Source organism: Equus caballus, chromosome 3 (assembly GCF_041296265.1).
Source record: "Equus caballus isolate H_3958 breed thoroughbred chromosome 3, TB-T2T, whole genome shotgun sequence".
Lineage (NCBI taxonomy): Eukaryota > Metazoa > Chordata > Mammalia > Perissodactyla > Equidae > Equus > Equus caballus.
In genome coordinates, this window is record NC_091686.1 from 123,355,238 (window position 1) to 123,374,970 (window position 19,733).

Genomic DNA, 19,733 nt, shown 5'->3' on the forward strand with positions numbered 1-19,733 from the left:
TTCCTCTACAAAAGAGGATGAAGGAAGCCAACTGCAACTAGGGTGTGGATCTGAATTTCAGAAAAATTTAATCAACTTTGGATAGAAAATTAATTTCTATTCTTATTCCAAAGAGAATCTGCCAGAGCTGCCTATGTGAGAGACTGCGATTGGTGACCACCCCCCCACCACCCGCCGCCAGTCCTCTCCTCTCCTCCAGTGAAAAGCCCCTCCCCCTGTCCTTACCATCCAGCCTCTCCCACTGCTGAGCAAACATCCCAGGGTCCTGAGCAGCCTCACCCTATTCACCACCTCAAGCGATGCTACATGAGTGTTACTTTGGTTTAATTTGTTATGTAGAGCATTTTCTACCAATAATTTAAACTTGGCAATTGTAATGTATATTTTGATTTTTTAAAGTAAAACATGCTGATAAGGGCCAGAGGAAAAATTGCAGGAACCAGGACCCAGGATTCAGAAAATTCCAAGTCTACTTCTCATTTAGGGAAAAATATATACCAATTCCTTAAATTTCCTTCTCTCATTTAAACTTTTTATATTAATAGCTTTAGGATCGCTGGGTCCCACCTTTTGAATCAGCAGCTACAATAAGCAGGACCTCTGATCTCACAGAGATGCTGGCCGACCTTCCTAAGCCTCCTGAGCCTACAGCTACCTTCCTAAAGCCGGGTGTCTATCAATAAAGGCCTTTACATCTCCTACCTGAGTGAACAAACGTCCTCAACCAGGAAAAGGGACCAGAGGCTGTCTCCCCCCCTGAGGTGCTGACCTTTGACAGACACAACCACCATCACCCTCCGCCCTCGGTGCCAAGGGCCAGCCATCGGTGCTGGGCAGGGGTCTCCTGGCAGTGTCCCAGGCGGCACTTCCACTGCTGACAGCTGTATGACTGATCATAGAGCATGGTCACAGCTGTCCCATCCATTCACTTGCTGTAACATCCCTCCTGATGAAACCTCACATGTAGGGGAAGCCCTTGTGTGCCTTTTGGTTTGACTCAAAAAAAATCCAGGTTTCCTAGACACTGGAAGGGTCCAAAGAGCGGACACACATACGTATGCACAGGAATTGGGATTAGGCCACAGGACTGATAGCTCGGGCCCACACACCACCTCCAGTTCTTACTAGAAATCAGGTAGTTATGGCCATAGCTCAGATAAATCTTTCTGCAGGGCTGGGTGCACCATTCAAGGGAGACAATCAGAATCAGAGCCCCCTTTGATGGGAAGATAGGGCTCACTCTGAGTCAATGTGCAATGAGTCTTAATTTTAATGAACATCTAAAAGAAAGTGATAGGCAGTGAAAGTGTAACGCATACTGACAAAGACTTCAGCAACAGCTTTTTGCAAAACTCAAATTTCAATAGCAGCTACATAATGCATTAGTTGGTCTAAAACAAAACCAAAAAAAAAAAACCCAGTTAAATTGGGGCAGATCAGAGATTGTCTTAGAAGCAGTACCAAGTTCCCAGAATAATCCTCCATCAACCCAGGACCCAGGAAGGTAATCATCAGTCCCATACCTGGTGAGACTTCCATTCCAGAAAGGCTGATTCCCAGGAAGCAAACCGAGGGAGAAGTGTGGTCCATACTTAGGACCTGAGGCTTCAGTACAAAGACCAGAGCCCAAGGCCCTGAGGACGACTCAGTTAACCTCCTGGGGAGGCACATCTGTGCCCCAGGATCTTCCTGGTACCAACCAACGATGCTCAGGGAAAGTGACTCAGACCCGCTGAGGCTTCACAGTAGAGGCAGTGGGAGGCTTGCTTCTCTGATTAGTTTTCAAAATGTTTGGATCTACTTTTCAAAACCTGAAGTTTGAAACAACCTGTACCATGAGGTTCTGGTTCTTAGAGCCATTTATTTTCATGTGTTAATAAAATAGCCTCATCACAATTTACAAAAACACAACCTCCTGTGTCGGTGAGTTACCAAGAGAAACAAAGGCTGCACCAGCACGCAGCCACATTCTTCACATGGTCTTGGAATGTGCTAGAGCAGTCAAGGTGCTAGCCCCTGGGCCTGTGATCATGCCCTCCCCAGGAAGAACCTCAGAGTTTATGGAGAAAGAGACCCCAAGCTGTGACTGCAACTGTGATGAAGACGTGCAGAGGCCACGAACTGACTGCGAGGGGAGACTGAGCGTCCAGTGGTGCAGGGAACAGGTTCTGGGCCAGGTCTGAAGTCTGCCACACACAGCCCTGTTCTTCAGGACCTGTTTCACCTCTCTGAGCCTAGATTCTTCTGCTCAGGGATGGGAACAGGCCCATCTCTCAAGGTTATTTTGAGAACTAGATGAAATACATGTGTGTACAGCGTTTAGCATGGTCCCTGGCACAAAGCAACTGCTCAAAAACAATTAGCAAGAATTAATAAGACCGTACAAATCAAAGGAAGGCCTCTTCGCAGCGAAACTTTAAAAGAGGAAAGTACCACATACGTCACAGTGCTAAATGTCTCATAAAAATAATATTCAGACTGGCTTTCCCACTAACTATTCCAGTTTAATGAGTTATGCTGTGAATGTCCGGACCACTCAACGTGGACAGCAATCCAGCTGGAAGAATGTGCACTGCCAACCACACTCCGGAACTCTGGAGGCAGAGTGTGCCCATGAGTGCTGCCAAGGCCACAGAAGGCTTTTTTTTGAAGAAGAAGAAGATTAGCCCTGAGCTAACATCTGCTGCCAATCCTCTTTTTTTTTGCTGAGGAAGACTGGCCCTGCGCTAACATCCATACCCATCTTCCTCCACTTTATATGTGGGACGCCTACCACAGCATGGCTTGCCAAGCGGTGCCATGGCCACACCTGGGATCTGAACCGGCGAACCCTGTGCCACTCAAGCGGAATATGCGAACTTAACCTCTATGCTGCTGGGCCGGGCCCCACCCCACAGAAAGCTTGTTTACTCCTTCTCTTCTCTTCCCTCTCCACCCACGTCTTCACGACAGCTTCTAGTGACCAAGCTATCTTCCCGCCCAGCCTCCTTTTGGCGTAGGCATTCAGGACAGAGGGGTCCCACTCCACCATGTCTTATGACAGCACACAGGATATCTGAGAGTGGTCACAGGGAGCTCTCTGACGTAGTCTCTTACACATGTATTTGTGGGTCCCTCCTAACCAGACCATTCACAAGTGTGTTCTAACCTTCTAACTCCTTCGGAACTAGCCCTAATGAGTAGGCAGGCAATGTGTACTCAAGAACATTCTGGTCTTAACCAAACACAAGGTTTATGTTTCATGCAAGTGACTGTTCTCATTGCTACCTGCAGTCAATACCTGGAGTATGGAGGGGCTTGCAGGAACCACTTGTGCTGAACCTGCCCGTCACGCCTAGGACCCGGCAGTACTCACCTTCAGGGCCCTTCTGCTTTCGCTCCACCTCCCTGCGGTATTCCTCCAGCTCCCGGTCAGTGAGCGTGTTGAAAGGGTTGGGACCTGTGGTGCTCACGATCACGTGGGGCTGGTACTCCTTCTCAATGATGGCCTTGGAGGCTGTCACCAGCTCGCCCTGTGGACAAAAAGGGATGCCTGCTCTATAGGAGCCCACCCCCATGAGGACTCTCCCTCCTCCCAGGCAAGGCTGCAGGCAGGGCAGGGCAGCTCTCCAGGAGCACACAGACATCCCTGAGATGCACCTGGGCATTGCCTTAAGCCCTGAGGCTTAGGCTGAGCTGCAGCCTTCAGGGGTAGAAGATGGAGAAACACTGTTTCAATGCTACAAAATAAATATAACAGGAGAAGAAATTCTAGGAAAGTCCTTTCGGTTTCAGAAGCAAAGGCATCAAAGTATGGATCGAGAGCACAGAGCACCTCAAGGAGAATCCCATCTCCTCACTGACAGGGATGGAAGAGGGGACTTTTTAAGTCAATGACCTTCCTTATGACATCAGAAAATGTCAGGGGTCAACACTCAGGTAAGGTACACTCAAAGATTTGCTCACATTCTAAGAACACAGACAAGTTCTGTTCTTTTGACTATGGATTTAATTTATAACTAGCTCCTAGAACTTATCCCCAAACACCAGTATTTGTCTGAAGAATTTGGAAAACTGTGAGAATCTGCATAAAAGAAAGTAAGCAAGCAAGCAAGCCAAGCACAGAGGCAGCTCACAGACCAGGCCGAACCTCCCAACCTTTGAGGAGAAGGCAGGCCCAGCAGGCCAGGTGCAGTGGCAGGCCGGCCTCAGAGGGAGGGTGGCAGGTGGGCAGCCCTTGGAGGTGTGAAGTCCTCCCCACACTCACCCGCCCCAGCATAGCTCTGTGCTCCACAGCTCAGCCTGGTTGGCCCCCAAATGCTCTGGGGTTCATTTTTGAGAAAGTTAACCAGAAGTCATGCACATGCCCATTGCTTAATGAGAGCTTACAAAAACAAGTGAAAATAGGAGAATCCGAAATGCTTCTGATGCCAAGCCTGGGACCTCAGCGGTCTCCTCTGTGAGGGATGAACACCAGAGGTAGAGAGCATCCTAACAATGTGCACGAGAGACAGAGCCAGACTGAGCCCGGGAGAAACTGAGATCACCTGGGCCAACTGCTCCCCTGGCAGAGGCTGGGGAACCTAAGCTGAGTAGCCGCTCTCAAGTGAGCTGGGTGTGGAGTGTTTAGAGCACTCCACGATTGATCAGTGAGACGGTTCCAGGACCTGGGGAATCAGCAACTTTTGCTCAGAGTGCCTCAAGATTCAAGATAACCTGGATGGTCAAAGGGAGCCCTCTTTTACACCAGGCCTCACCCAAGGTCAACTGACTTCTCCTTCAGAAGTAGCCCTGGCTCACCAGACAGGGAATCAAATCCTCATCTGCCACTTGGCTCTGCGGCCTGAGATAAGCCCCTTCCTGGCCACAGGCCTCAGTTTTACTATCCTTGAGAGACCTATTAGGCTGACAATGGCTAAAATCCCATTGAGTGCTAACATTCTATAAGTCTATGGCATCTTGGCTAGTTGTATTTGCATCCTGGTATCACTGCCAATAAGATGAGAAGATGATATGAGGTTTGAGAGAAATGTTTAAATTCATTTAAATCAAATGTTCAAAATTAGTAAAGGAATAAAATATCAAGAATCAACTGCCAGAGAGACACTCTGTGGACAAGCAAGGCCCCTTCCCACACCAGGACACCTGCGCCTCAATGCACAGCACAGCCAGTTCCCGCCCAGTGGCAGGGGGCTCCCTCCTCCAAATTCTTCAGCCTCAAGATCAGCTCTGAACAGATGGGGGCAGAGCGACCGTGGTACTTTGGAGAGAAGGAAACAGCACTGCTTGAGATGCAGAGGCAAACAGACCCTGTGGAGCAGCCCTGGTTGTGAAATCAGGATGTGGAATGGCTGCTCCCTCCAGCAGGCCACGTGGGGGCTCTTGCTGCTTCCCTCATTTCTAGTCACCTAACATAGGCTCTACGCAAAACAGACGCCCAATAACTACTTCCGCACTTGACTGAGGCAGCTGGCATAGAATGAGAGCTCCATCTCTGAAGATGTGCAAAGCTGGACTAGTGATCTGACTTCCGAGCATCACGTTTTCATCCGTAAAACCTACTCAGATTTGAACTGACTTTCTCAGTGCCGGTCCACACATACATCAGGTACTCAACACCAAGTTCACTGAGTGAGTCCGCAGGGTGGACCCCAGGCCCCCTTGTGTTTCTACCAGGAAGCATGAAGGGTGGCAGGGATGAGGCCCCTGATTGCACACAGGTGCACACAGAACAGGGATGCTTCTGCTGCCCAAACCAGACAGAGGAGTTCTTGCCTGCACTTGACAGTTTTCAGCGTAAATTTTCACACCCTATTCTCCAACAACTGAATTCACTTGTAATAAAATCCAGAAGGCAACCAAAATTACTTCACGTTACACGTTGGCACGTGCAATGCCGAAGTCAAGAGAGTCTGCAGCTGGGCTTAGTATTCTTTTTGGAACTGGAGCTTTTGGGTGTGGCTGATGACTCGCTGCCTGGTCTTCCATCAGCAGACAAGACCTGCCCTATGTGAATGGCCATCACTATTGAGGGAGAGATGGAAGCAAAGGAAAGTCCTTCCAGAAAAGCCCAATTGCCTAAGTCCCAAACACCCGTTCCTCAGGTTCTCAAATGGGAAGCAAGTATCTATACACTTGCCTTATTGAGAAGAGGATGTTTGCAGAACATTTAACAAACACCAGTCCTTTTCATCTGGTCAAGGAGAAATTTAACTTGCCAGTGAGCAGCACCACCTTCCAGAAGGAGCCAAGCAATCTGCGTTTTAGGTCCACACAAAAGGACATGGAAACAGCCCCAGTCAAGGACATCAGTGAAGTAAAAGCAACTTCTCACCATAAAAATGAAATATGCTTAGTTAGTGGGAAAAAGACCAAGGGTGGAAATGTGAGGATCAGGAGGAGGATGGTGGAGAAAACAAAAGCCAGAGGAAGACTTCAGGTGCAGGGGCATCAACATCTCCTCAATGGGGCTCAGCAGTGACGGTGTCCTCCGCCAATTCCACCTGGATGCATCACTCACAGAGAGCATGGTGTTCAGACTGTGGGGAGGATGCCAGAATCGCCAGGAATCCCAGTTGCACAGACTCTGACTTCCCAGCCAAGCTTGGGGAAGCCCTACATCTACGCTTCATGAAGCATTCACAGGTGACTGTGATGCACACCCGAGTCTGAACACTGCCGGACGCAGCAAAAACAAGACTGTGATTGGATGAGGAACTGGCCAGAGAAGCATCCTTTAATACAGCCAACTAGTCTGCCTTCTAGATAGCCCTAACAAGGTGCACCACCAAAAAGACTGCACAGCAAGGACTCTGTACTAATCGGCTCTAGCCCACTAAGCAAGAGGGCTGCACCCACGGGTGGGCTCTGCACGGTAAGCCCCCTGGGCTCATGGACTCAACAGCCCTTCACACATCTGAGAGAAAGAACTATGAACTAACAAGATCACAACAGCTTAAGGTCCAAAGTACCGAAACATGAAAAACAAGCTGACGGGGATAAGAGTACATCTTTCTCCTTTGCTCTGAGAAGTCTCCCCAAGAATGGTAGCTGGAAGTACATTCTAAGGACAAGGAAAAGCGAGACCCATTAAATTAATACATAAATATGCAAAATAATGTTATTAGCAGGGATTCTAGATAGGAATAATAGAATCTTTGGTACAAATCTGCTTCTCTTTGGCAATTGGAAGATCTCTAAAATGATATCTCACTAGAGGTGTATTAATTCAAAGAGACAGACCCTGAAAATTTCCTCTGAACACAGGGGAAACACAACAAAGACTCTAAACAGCACAGTCAGCCGCTTCTGCTCTCGGCACCAAGTTCTGCACGCTAGTAGCCCGAGTGCTGAGAGGCAGTTTCCTCCTACCTGGGCAACTGACGCCAGATAGATTTTCCACCTATTGTACACATTAGGTATGCAAGTACATAAAGAAATAATTTTAGGTTTCAAATTTTTGTAAGTCTTTTTTCCCCTTGTGACATTTTAAAAAATTATCTATGGTTTTTTTAAAGGTAAAAATAAATACATTTCATCAACAACAAAGACTGTCTTATTTCCCATTCCTCTGAAAGGACATCTTTCAATCACACAACTCCAACTGTCACATTCATTACATTTACAGTCACAGCTGAGCAAGCAAAGGTAGAAGGTCGCCGAGGAGAGAGCTGCCACTGCTCGCAGTCTGCCCACTCGAGCCTTTTGCAATGGGCATTTTGTAAAAGGCAAACTCCTAAAACCCAAAAACATGCACTAACCAAAGTCACATGCAGAACTTGAGAAATGCACCACATCATTAAGACTGGCCATTTCTCAGCACAACGTAGAACGCTGAAAATTATAAAAATAACCTCACACCAAATGTTTCAATTCAAGAATAGAGTAGGCAGAACAGAACCTTCTGTACAGTTTCACAAATAATTTAGAGATCCATTTAAAGCTACTTCAGTAACTAAGACAACGCCTAGCGACAGCACACAGGTAAGGGGCAGAGCGGGCAGAAGAGCAGCGCGTGCTGATAGGTAGTTAAGGACAGGGCAGTGAGTACCTTTCTAAAAGAGAGAGATTTAGCAGGACTAAAGGTCTGCTCTGTAAGCTCGAGCCCTTCGATTGTTTCCGTACAGTCAGAGAGGGGTGCGTCCTGCAATAGTAAACTGAGTCATCAGAGCCCACCGGGCCCAGCTTTGAAATATCAACCGAGAGCACAGGATGAAGCCAGCTGAGAGCATGCAGCAGAAACAGCCGTCAACAGTGAATGCAGGGTGATGGTGGTGCTACGTGCAAACACGGACCACAGAATCAGGACCACAGCTGGCCAAATTCAGAAAATGCAACAATAATCACCTACCCTGCAGAACTGTGTTTAAAGCACTAAGTGGCAACTTAATTTTCAGAGATAACTACTTACATGATTATCTTCGATGTGCCACAAGATACAGTCCTTTTATAGAAATGCATGTAAATGTGGACCACATTTACAGGTACCCTCTGCAATCACTTTTCCCCCAAGCAGCACTTTGTTGCAGACAGCAATATGTACAAAAACAAAAGTCCATTAAACCCACCCTCTTCTAGCGTTTTACACAGTACATCACTAAAACCAGGGCAAATCCAGGCCCCAAAGCAGGCGGCGTGTGTGCTGCCCTGACACAGGCATGCATTACATGAAGCAGGGCTGGAGGCCCTTGGGCATGCTTATGCTTGGTCTACAACTCAAGGAAAAGTGGCTGGGTCATTTCTTTATCATGAAGATTTTTAACAAAGATAACTGGTTGCCTAGAACACTTACCTCATAGAGCCATTCTCTCCCAAGTTAAGAATAATTTTGGAGCAAATGGTCATCGGAGCCACCACCCACTAATGTCAGAGACATTCTGAGCTCTCACCTGGACGAGGCTCCTGTCCATCACTACACCAGACAAAACTTGGGACTGGGGGCCAGCTGTCTTAATGTCCTGTAAGTTCTGCTCTCGGATCTGAGGACAGCAAGAAGGAGAAATACATATCAACAGTACAGAGAAGCCTCACTGTGACTTCAAGTCCCGCAGTTTGTGCACTCGGGCCCCACAGCCATGCACAAGCTGCATTTCTGCTCTGCCCTTGCCCCTCATGGGTCCTGCGTGACCACCATGCCTGCTTGACGGTGCTGGTCCAGCCCACTTAGTAACTCATGCGTCTGAGGGATAGAAGACCCATCCCTGACTTTCTGCGTCTTCTAGACTGCTTTGGCAGGCACAGACTCCCCACTGTGCTCATAAACCTAAGGAGAAACATCCCCTATGTGCCTGTCTTAGAATGACACTGTGAACACTGATGGATCTGATACACCAAACATTCATGACTCTCCAAATGAACCCTGAAAGGCAGAGGCAAAGGTTGTTCTTGCCAGGAGCAGGCTTTGCAGTTTCCAGTTCTGCCCTGCTATGTGAGCAAGTGTCAGTTCAAGAACCATGGGGCCCGAAACTGGCTGCTGCTCACATGTCATGTTTTATTAGTGCAACAGCAGAAGCAGTGTAAAGAGGCGACCTCAGCTGCAGCAGTAGTGGCCACAGAAGTCCTCTGCCAGAGCAAGGACTCTCTGACCCTGCAGCAGTGAGCATCCCGTCCAACCCGATGCTACCTTCTCCCACACACAAGTTTCCACTGAGTGCTGATGGCAGTCAATACACACCTTGTTCCTCATCTCCTGGACTTCTTTTGGGTTAGTGTTCAATGGAACAAACAGGTTAGGGACAGCAGAGGTGGAAGTTCTATGTCCATCCTCTTTAGTCCACTGTAATATCAAGAACAGTTGAAAAGTCAGAATTATGACAACAATAAGTGACACCACAGCATCCAATTTGTCCAACTTATCTCACTTCTGGTCATGCACTGAACATCACAGAGAATGAACCAATGACCACACCTCCTGTGTCACTGCAGCAGTCGGATCGGGGCAGGGCATGTCCAAACAGAAACCAGTAATGGTGGAAGCCAGAGTCGGGACTGACCAACAAGTGCCATTTAGAAAGCACAGCTGAAACCTAGGGCATGACGCAGGCTGACGACAGAGCTATGCCCCGTAACTCCCGCAGACTAGCCAGGGGACCACCCTTCAGAACACATTGGTTCACCACTGTGAGAGTCATCAACACCAAAGCCAGCTGGAAGCGTGAGATGACAGGATCATGAGAAGCAATGTGATGTTGCTACCCCGGGTAAGGAGACTCTATTGTGAGGCAAGAGTGGGCATCACCAAAGTTGTGCATTAAAATTAACTATAGCATCAGAATGTACTGTTGTATAGCTATTTCAACCCAAGAAAATGACCATATGAACACTTAGATAGTAGCTACCTGGTGGAAGAGTTTGGTGATGTCGAATATTTTATATAACTCAATACTTTTGAGTGTTACAAAAATATCCCAAAGAAACTTAAAGCGCTTCATGAGTTCTTATTAGAAGGCTGTTTTAGGTATCAGTGCATATCGTCAGCACACTGCTTTTCACATTTGTTTTTGGATCTCCAATCAAACATGATATTTTTAATCAAATTCTAATTCTTAGGCGTGAGTAGGCACTGAACATTAAAACAAGCCCATCTTAGAGAGCAAATGTTATGCCTTTCAAAATATTTTCAAGAGGCAATAAAATAGCCATAAACCGTAAGACTTTAAAGAAAGCAACAAAACTGTCAAATGCTTAGCCGCTGTGAAGGCAAGTGTGGAATGGGCATGGAGCTGTGAGATACTCACTGATGGTTATCTTCTCAGATAAAAATAACTCCAGCTTCTCATTAAAAATAATTTTTAGTCAAAACATTAAAACAACAACCTCAGAGGCTAGAACACATTTGAAAACTTAAGAACAATTATTATAAATTAATATACCAACCTGGGAACACTGCATGGAATGTGAATTACTCCAGAACAGTAAGAAACAAATTTAAATACTGAACAAGGTTTCCCCTTCAATGTATACATTGACTAAAATACCTAAAGTGATTTAATATTTTTTTCAAGCTAGCAATAAATAAAGCTTAGAGTTGCTGCTATACAGATACTTTGGAAAAATTCATCACAGCAATTCAGCACTACGTATTTATATCATCAGCAGAAAGTTGTTTTTTAGGCCCACTCCCTTTAACAAGTAAAATAAATAAAAACTAAACAAATGAAATGAAAAAAGGGGGGGGGGGCGGGGGAGGGCAGGAGGGAGAAGGAAAGAGGAAAGACTGGCTCGAACACTGAGCCCAGGCATGTTCACGCAGAATCTCTGCCCACGTGACACGTGTGCTTAGGAGCACAGAGGCTTTCTCACCAACTGTGCATCAGGAAAACACCAGAAGCACCTGGGGAAGACGGAACTTTTTCTTTCAAATATAAATCTACAAAGTAAAAGCACTGTTATAAGGGAACACGCAGCCCACTTTGCTTACTTGGTGCCCGCTGTTTTACAAATCTAACCTAATTTCATCTGAACTCCTACAGAACCAGTCATGCAGAGACAGCCTGTCCCGGCCTCAGTCTCCTCACGAAAGACCCCATTCCAGGGGCCTCTCCTACTCTGTAATGCAGAAGCCACTGGACTGTCAAAGGCTGGGTTAGGGAGTAGTGGAGACTGGTCTTCACAGGGATGTCTGAGCACCAGGACAGCGGAGTATCTTTCAGGGCAGCATCTGTCACTGGTGCCTGCAGATGGCCTGCGCTGCACTTGGGTCATGCCGCACCGAGCAGGAGTCAGAAGACTCACCACTATGGCCGTCTACTCACATGCAACAGTCCATGCAGGAGGTAGCTGGCTGAGAGCATTCGGAGGCTTTGGGACAGCAAGCAGGGAACGAGGCTAACAAGAGAGGACGAGGGTTAGCTGAGAAAATGCCTGTGAGCCACGAGGGAAAACTGCTTAAGAAAACACTGAAGACTTTAAAGAACAGACTTCAGTGACACAATGAAACCGCTGGAGTTTACAACACTAAAAGAACAGGTTATAACTAAACTACCTTTTGATACACGAAGTATTAAGATTCCTCAAATACAATTTGAATTAAAAGACAGCTCTTATTTTTAGGTTAATACATGTAAGTTATTTCATATTTTGCTATGTATAGAGTTAGGTAACACTGGAATTACTGAAGAGGTACAATATATCTTAAGCAGTTTCAAGCAGACAGTATTACTTTAATTATAGCTGGTGCATAAAGTGGATTTTGGTTCAGGCTAAAGAAGGTTAATGAGGAAGGTTCACTCTACATCCAGGTCAGAAGGGCTGGATTCCCAAAGCCTCCGAAGCCCCAGCTACCCAACTTGCTCTACATCATCTAACTATGAACAGTAAGGTAGGCACAGACCAAGCAGTTGGTAATACAGCTTGGCACGCAGACACCGGACGAGAGAGACTGCAGCAAGGGTTTCACGTGATCGTGTGTAATGTTCGTCCACACCTTAGTCTTCGACTTGGGACTGCTTCCATTCTGCCCTTCCTCAGAAGCATCGTCACCCCGGCCAGAGTTCAGCCATCTTGTCTTCTCTCGCTGCTGCTTCTGAAAACTGTGTCTGAGAGGGGAGCAAGTGCCCGAATCACCGTCACTAGCAAAGGAGTAACCTGTGACACTAGCAGGAACCTCCACATCGCTGTATTTTTTAGACTTCTCTCTCAGAGCAGGGTATCGATAAGGGTAGCCAGTTCTGTAGCCCTAGAGTCCAAAGAGAGTGAAAGACAGTCAATATTCCAGATCTCAAAACAAACTTTCACTTTGGAAAATTGTGTGGAAATCTCTACAAAGGCTGAACATACACATACCCTATGACTCAGCAATTCCACTCCTAGGTACATGCCCAACAGAAATCCGAGTATGTTCACCCAAAAAAGGTAGTAAAATGCTGACAGCAGCACTATTCCTAAAGCCCCAAATTAGAAACAACCCAGTCGTCTATCAACAGTAGAATGAATAAACTGTGGCATATTCAAATAATGGAATATGATACAGCAATAAGAATGAAAACTATTATTAGGTGCAACATTAGGATGAATCTCACAAATAGGATGCTGAGTGAAAGAAACCAAATGGGAAAGAATACACTGTATGATTCCATTTATAAAAAGTACAAAAAGAGGTAAAACCAGTCTTTGCTGTTACAAGCTAGGATAGTGGTCACTTGGGATGGGTAAGTAAGCGACTGAAAGGGGAGATGGGGGGCTCTGAGGTGCTGATACTGTTTTCTGATCTGAGTGTTGGCTACACAGTGTGTTCAGTTTTTAAACATTAATAAACTGAATACTTAAATAGGTACACTCTGCTGTTTACATATTCTATTTCAACAAAAAGTTAAAATTTAAAAACCAGGGCTTACTTGCTGCTGGCTACAGTAGAGGTTATATTAATCAACGTACTTAATAATTTTCTACCTTCTAAGTCATAGTTTAACTATGACAATCTTTAGGCAAGATCAAACAAGTACACCTCATGACAAGTGGTTCGTGGCAAAATTACTTTACCTTTGAATATAACAACGTCCGAGTTCAACCTTCAACTCTGCCTCATGACCATTTACTACGCTTTAAAACTTGTGTCCCACTAATTCATGCCTCTGTAATAGCACTGAGCCCACTGTGCTGGACCAACCTGTTTGCTAATCTCCCACAGACAGTATCTCCAAGGCAAGGATGGTACCATACTCATCCCTCCTATGCAGTGCTTAGCATTTGGTGGGTATGGCAGACAGACTTTATGGTGGTCTCCATGGTCCCGACCACCTCATATAATGCCCTCCTCCCTGGAGTGTGTGCAGGACCTGTGACTTGCTTCTAACCAGTGGAATTTGGCAAAGGTGATGGGATATATTAAGTAAGAGTGTAGCACCCATCTTAAGAGAGTCTCTCTGTCCACTGCTGGCTCTGAAGAAGCTACCATGACTCCTACAGCTATAAGAAAAACTTGACAGAGATTGGAAATGGATCCTCCCCCAGTAAAGCCTTGTGATGAGAACCCAGCCCAAGTCGACACCCTGACTGCAGCCTTATGAGAGTCTAAGCCAAGGACCTAGCTCAGCTGTGCCTGGACTCCTAGCCCGCAGTTTCAGATCTGGACAAGGCAATCACAGCACCTTCACAACAAATGACAGGAGAATCAAGATTTGAAAGGATTACAGAGGGCTCATCATGTAAGATGAGTCAATGCCTGAGCTCTGCTTGCCCAGGTACTTTAAAAACATTCACATTCCTCTCAGTTCAGGAATTCTCTCTTCCCTCTGGGTGCTCCTCCTCTTTGGGACTACCTTCATTACCAATGATTCCTTTAATACATGAAAGAAAAACTGGTAATAATTCCTAAATGGAGTTTGTTGTTGTTGTTTCCACAACTATCCTCAGGAAGATAGGTAAATGTCTGCACTGGCAATTTCTCCATTTATGCGCATGCTGTGTTGAGAAATAATAAAAGATAATGATTCAGCTATAAAAAGACTATCTTCAGAAAAATATAGCATTATTATTAACTCAAGTTTCCTCTTACTTAGAGAGCCAAGGCTCTTGACTAATCTCCATGACTTCAGGATAAACTACCCAGGAATTCAAATAATTTTATCCTGAGAGGGTGTGGGTTTTTTCTTTATTCTTCCCCTTGAAATGCTATCAAAGCAAAATTAGAGGCAATACTTAAGACCTACTATGTGGCTTATAGTTAAAAATACAGATTCATTCCTTCTTTGAGAAGCTGGAATTATATTTTGATTTTCTGGGAAGCAATTTAGCATTTCTTTTAACTGTATATGTTAAAATGAAATTTCTTACAGTGAGAATCTTCAACTATTTTCTACCCTACTCAATTATTAGCAAACATATATGGCTGATCAGACTGCTAAATAAAAACACGGACTATGATCACTGATTGCTGTCTAGTTCATTTCTTATAAACTACACATGGCCTTCTATTATTTAAAATGATAATAATCTCTGCACATCAAGAACACTGAATAGAACACTCCTGTAATGAACACTTCACTTATTATCTTTCATCCTTTATCTTCCTCCTCTATCAAATTAGAGCTACTGCCCAATTTGGACTTCTCTCTCCATCCTGACCGAACAAGATGTGGTGGGCTGGTCTTCTTGATCCTTATTTCCCTCTCCTGTTCCCCACTTGACTTTGAGGTAGAAAAGCAGTAAAACATCAAAGTATTTTCAGGAAGAGAGAAGAAGAGCTCTAAGACTGGGGCCACCCCAGCGCTCCTCGCCTTGCCAGGCACCTGTGGGATCTGACTCCTGATGCTGACACCAAGGCCACCACTGCCACACTCTCAAACCTCCTCCAGATGTGACTTTGCTGAGGTTGCACTATCCTGGTCTGCTACCTAACTCCAACTGCTTCTTCCATCTTCTTAGTGAGCTTTTTTCCTCTTCCTGCTTCCCTTGGCCAATCCTGGCCCATGCCCCATCTCTGCCCCTGCAGCTCTCATGCTCTGTCAGGACACAGATCACAGGTGCTGGGCTGCATCTGGGACTTGTTTGTCCATTTCCCTGACTAGGTCATGAACTCCTTGAAGGCAAGAACTATGTTCTGTTCACGGCTATAGGCCCAATAGTAGATGGTCAGTTAGTGCAATCCATCTTTACTGACCAAATGAATTCAGAAGTTACAGAAGATTCTTCCTTCTCTGTTCACTCCTCCCTCACTGATCAAATCTACTCCTGTGGACACTTAGCGCTTGAGGACACTTAGCATACCCTGAATCAGATCCATGAAGTCTTTTTGTTCTAAAATCTTCAGGAAAGTTAAACTGCCTCCTGCAGCCACTCATCCCACCAGTGACCTGGTCCAACAGTCAGGACTTTCTTATGTTAGGTTGGAATGTGTCCCACTGGCCCCAGTGCTGCTAACTAGAGCACCTAGCAGAGCCACGGCAACACACAAGAACTCCATCCCTTCCTAAGGCTTCTCTGTCCCACACTCTCATGACAGGTCCTCACCACCTAATATGTGGCAGTAGGATGTACCTCTTGGATCCCATCTAAGAAGTGAGACACTACAGCATGAAAAGGGCCCCATTGCAGAGCTGTGTGTCTTATAATGTGGTTGCTTCAACCCTAAGGACATTGTTCTGAATATTTAAAGAGCATGGTAAAATTAGAGATGGACTTGCTTCTCCCCACTGCTGTGGCTTCAGTCATGCTGCTGCCTCTGTTGTGGATGCCCCTCTTAGCCCAACTCAGCCTGTCACAAGTCTACCTATTCTTTGAGGTCATTTCTAAGTGTCATCTTCTACATAGTTTTCTCCCTGATCCTTGCAAAAAGATGAAATCCCTCACTGAAACCCCTCAACACAGACCACATCCTGGTAAGTATTCTCATCACATCCCCATGATGCTGAAAGCTCCTCAGTCAGCCACTGTACTGTTCTGGGCTCCAGGTCCTGAAGTAAGGAGGGGGTCTCCCAAGTAGTAAATCAGCACAAATGGTGGTCAAAAACAATAATCAGGCCCCAAATAGCTAGAACTTACTATTAAAACAAAAAACGAAACACTTGGTGACTGATGTACAAAGTCCTCCCTCGATGGCCTGCTTGTGGGACGATGGGCACAGAGCTGACTCTGCTAACTCTAGGAGTCAGTTATCCAGCAGTCTCCTACCGAGTAGACTCTCTCTGCTCTCATTCCCACAACTGGTCCAAACAAGATTCTCTTTGGAAAACAAATAAGACAAAAAACCCTCACCTCTGTATTTTCTAGCAATTTAGCTTAGAAGTTAAACTGCCCTGGTGCGTCTTCATGATTTTCAACAGTGAAAGCATTCACATACTGCATGAAGACAGCGATTTCACAACACTACTTTACTTGTTACAAAAACACCAACATTTGTGCTTTTAGAATGAAAGTTTTATCATCAAGTGGTGGTAACAATCTTACCAGATTATCAAGCATCCGCATGAGAGCTTCAAACTCCTGCTCACCAATCTGCCACTTGGGAGGCGATCCGGTGGTGCCCTCCCCTGCTGGGGACCCCGGGGGACGGGATTTGGCTTTATACTTCCCAGGATCCAGGAGGACTAAGTTGTCTGGCCCTCCTGCACTGGCCAGAGTTCGAACCTTTTCCAAAACAAGCAAACACTAGAGTTTGAGTTCTTTACAGAGAGCAAGAGAACCAAATGACTATGAGAGATCACTTAAACAGAAATGCAGGTTTCAAAAGAAACTAAATCATCTGAGTATAAGAATAAAAAAACCAGGATGGATAGTGATAGACTGATCAACAAAACTATTTTCAGAAGTTTTTCTTTAGCATGAACAAAAGTATTGGGCACTTATACTTGGAAGCGAAATGGGAAGACAAAGCACCTTTCAATATCGTATGAAGGAGACTGGGGACCGCATTACCGCACAGACATCAATCAGGGTAACAGTGGGGACAGCACGAACTTGGAGTTGAGCAGACTTGGCTTAAATGGCACTCACAGCCATGAGACTGTGGGCAAGTCTCTACCCCTCTGCATCTGCTTTTTCAGAAGGAGTGCCCTGAGAGTCAAATGAAATAACACGTAATAACATACGTAAAGCACCTGTTGATACCATGGCTGGCACACACTAGCACTCCATAAACGGCAGTGACTTACGTATTTGAAAAATTTAAAAAATTAGAAGTAAAAAGCCCAGTGATCATTTGCCAACTTAAATCAGTGAAATGGCTTCTGGCCTGGTCAATTTCCAAATCTATGAGCTCGTCTTTGGCAAAGACATTGCTCAAAGACTCATTCTTGCAAAACATGTAACAAAAATCTACAGAAACACCACAAACACCTAAATAAACTGCAGACTGAATGGAAGGGCCACCACTGACCTGGATCTCACAGGCAACCACAAGATTATGGATGTAATAGAAGGCCTCCTCAACACTCTCTCCAACGGACACGAGCCCATGGTTCCGCAGAATAAGAACCTGAGGAGGAAAGCATGAAAGGTCTATAGACCTGGGCAAGAAGACTGACACTTTTAACTCTTTTCTTTTTCCCCGCTATAATTTAAATACCAAATTAGATAGATGCCTACTGACCTTGCTTTTAGGCCCCAGATTTTTCTGAATTAAAACTTTCTCCTCCTCATCAACAAGAATCCCATGATAATCATGATAAGCCACTTCTCCAAGGGAAAGTGCCTCCGGGGAGATTGGCAAGAGGCCACATTTCATCGCTGAGACCTAGAGAGCAAGCAGTCACCATGAAGGCAGGCAAATCAAAAGTTACAACGCGTTGACTGATGACATGTTTTCCACAAAGAAATAAAAAAGGGGAACATGTTTTACTTTATTCTCTTCTCAGAAATAAACGAACCCATGACCTTAACATAAACTTGACTTCTCGGACTTACTACCAACCTACACTTAAAAATCAAAGCTATCACTAAGCTGGGAGAAATTCCACATCTTTCTGGATTTCTCCCACACTGATTATAAACACTATGTGAGATCAGACTTAATAAGACGACCCTAGATCTAGTGCAAGGAAAGACTCAATGGCTTCCTCTGAATGAGTCACAACATCACAAAGAGAGGTTTTTCAGGTTTTTGTGTAGTTTTCATCTTAGCTCATAGGTGAGATCAAAACACCTGAAAATTAGATAAAAGCAAATTTATAAAAGTTTAGGATAATTATACTGTATAATTTCTCTACATTTATTTAAGTAAAAAATCTAAATGTTCATATAGCCCTTAAGTTTCCTCAAATTTCCCAAACTAACTTTGGAATATGCTAATTTTGAAAGTCTTCTACCTAGACTAACAGGCTCCAAAGATTTAAATAATATCTATAGATGCAACAATACCATACAGAAAAGCTGATCTACAAAGACATTACCACACAAAATGGCAATGCCACATTTAATTCCTTTCACAGTATCAGCTTTCCTATGAGAAGAAATTTCTTTACCAAGTAATTTTGATAATTTTTAAAACAAACGACATGGTAGCTGTTTGTAATCATATTCTTTTTTTTTTTTTTAAAGATTTTATTTTTTTCCTTTTTCTCCCCAAAGCCCCCCGGTACATAGTTGTATATTCTTCATTGTGGGTCCTTCTAGTTGTGGCATGTGGGACGCTGCCTCAGCGTGGTTTGATGAGCAGTGCCATGTCCGCGCCCAGGATTCGAACCAACGAAACACTGGGCCGCCTGCAGTGGAACACGCGAACCTAACCACTCGGCCACAGGGCCGGCCCCTGTAATCATATTCTTAAAGATACCTCTAATGGTTCTTTAAAATGGATGGACTTTTTTTTTATATGAACTTCTTCAAGGTTGAAAGAGCATGTATTCTTTCAGGAAAAAATTATACCAATCAGAGAATGATGTATCTAATAAAACTGATGCTGACATCAAGAACCACACCTTCAAAGTAAAATAAACAAACCAGATGTTCATCCAAACAATCCAATATGCAAGACATTAAAACATCAAGATAGATTCAATTCCACATTACTAAATCAATGAGGTCACCTGTCATACAAATAAGCCCATAAAATCATTAAAGTATAGGGGGCCATCCCAGCGGCTGAGTGGTTAAGTTCGTGAGCTCCACATCAGCAGCCCAAGGTTTCGCCAGTTGGAATCCTGGGCGTGAACATGGCACTGTTCATCAAACCATGCTGAGGCAGCGTTCCCCTCAGCACAACTAGAATGAACCACAACTAAAAATATACAACTATGTACCGGGGGCTTTGGGGAGAAAAGAGAAAAATAAAATCTTTAAAAAAAAATCGTTAAGTATAAAATTGGTGATAAAAAGCCAAT

General features: G+C 44.9%; 1 protein-coding gene across 19 annotated transcripts in view; it reads right to left on the reverse strand.

Annotated features, from left to right (window-relative positions):
* ADD1 (adducin 1) overlaps nt 1-19,733 on the reverse strand; it is an 85,317-nt gene that overhangs the window by 4,601 nt on the left and 60,983 nt on the right. For 6 of the 19 annotated variants that reach the window (XM_070264026.1, XM_070264032.1, XM_070264033.1 and 3 more), the window contains 7 exons: nt 18,005-18,148; nt 17,792-17,890; nt 16,864-17,043; nt 12,404-12,655; nt 9,653-9,754; nt 8,868-8,957; nt 3,356-3,512 (listed from right to left, as the gene is read on the reverse strand). In XM_070264026.1, the coding sequence (XP_070120127.1) occupies nt 3,356-3,512; nt 8,868-8,957; nt 9,653-9,754; nt 12,404-12,655; nt 16,864-17,043; nt 17,792-17,890; nt 18,005-18,148 (1,024 nt within the window). Of the gene's footprint in view, nt 1-3,355; nt 3,513-8,029; nt 8,123-8,867; nt 8,958-9,652; nt 9,755-12,310; nt 12,656-16,863; nt 17,044-17,791; nt 17,891-18,004; nt 18,149-19,733 lie in introns of all 19 variants that reach the window. The other 13 variants (XM_070264022.1, XM_023638473.2, XM_070264028.1 and 10 more) reach the window with 4 other exon arrangements.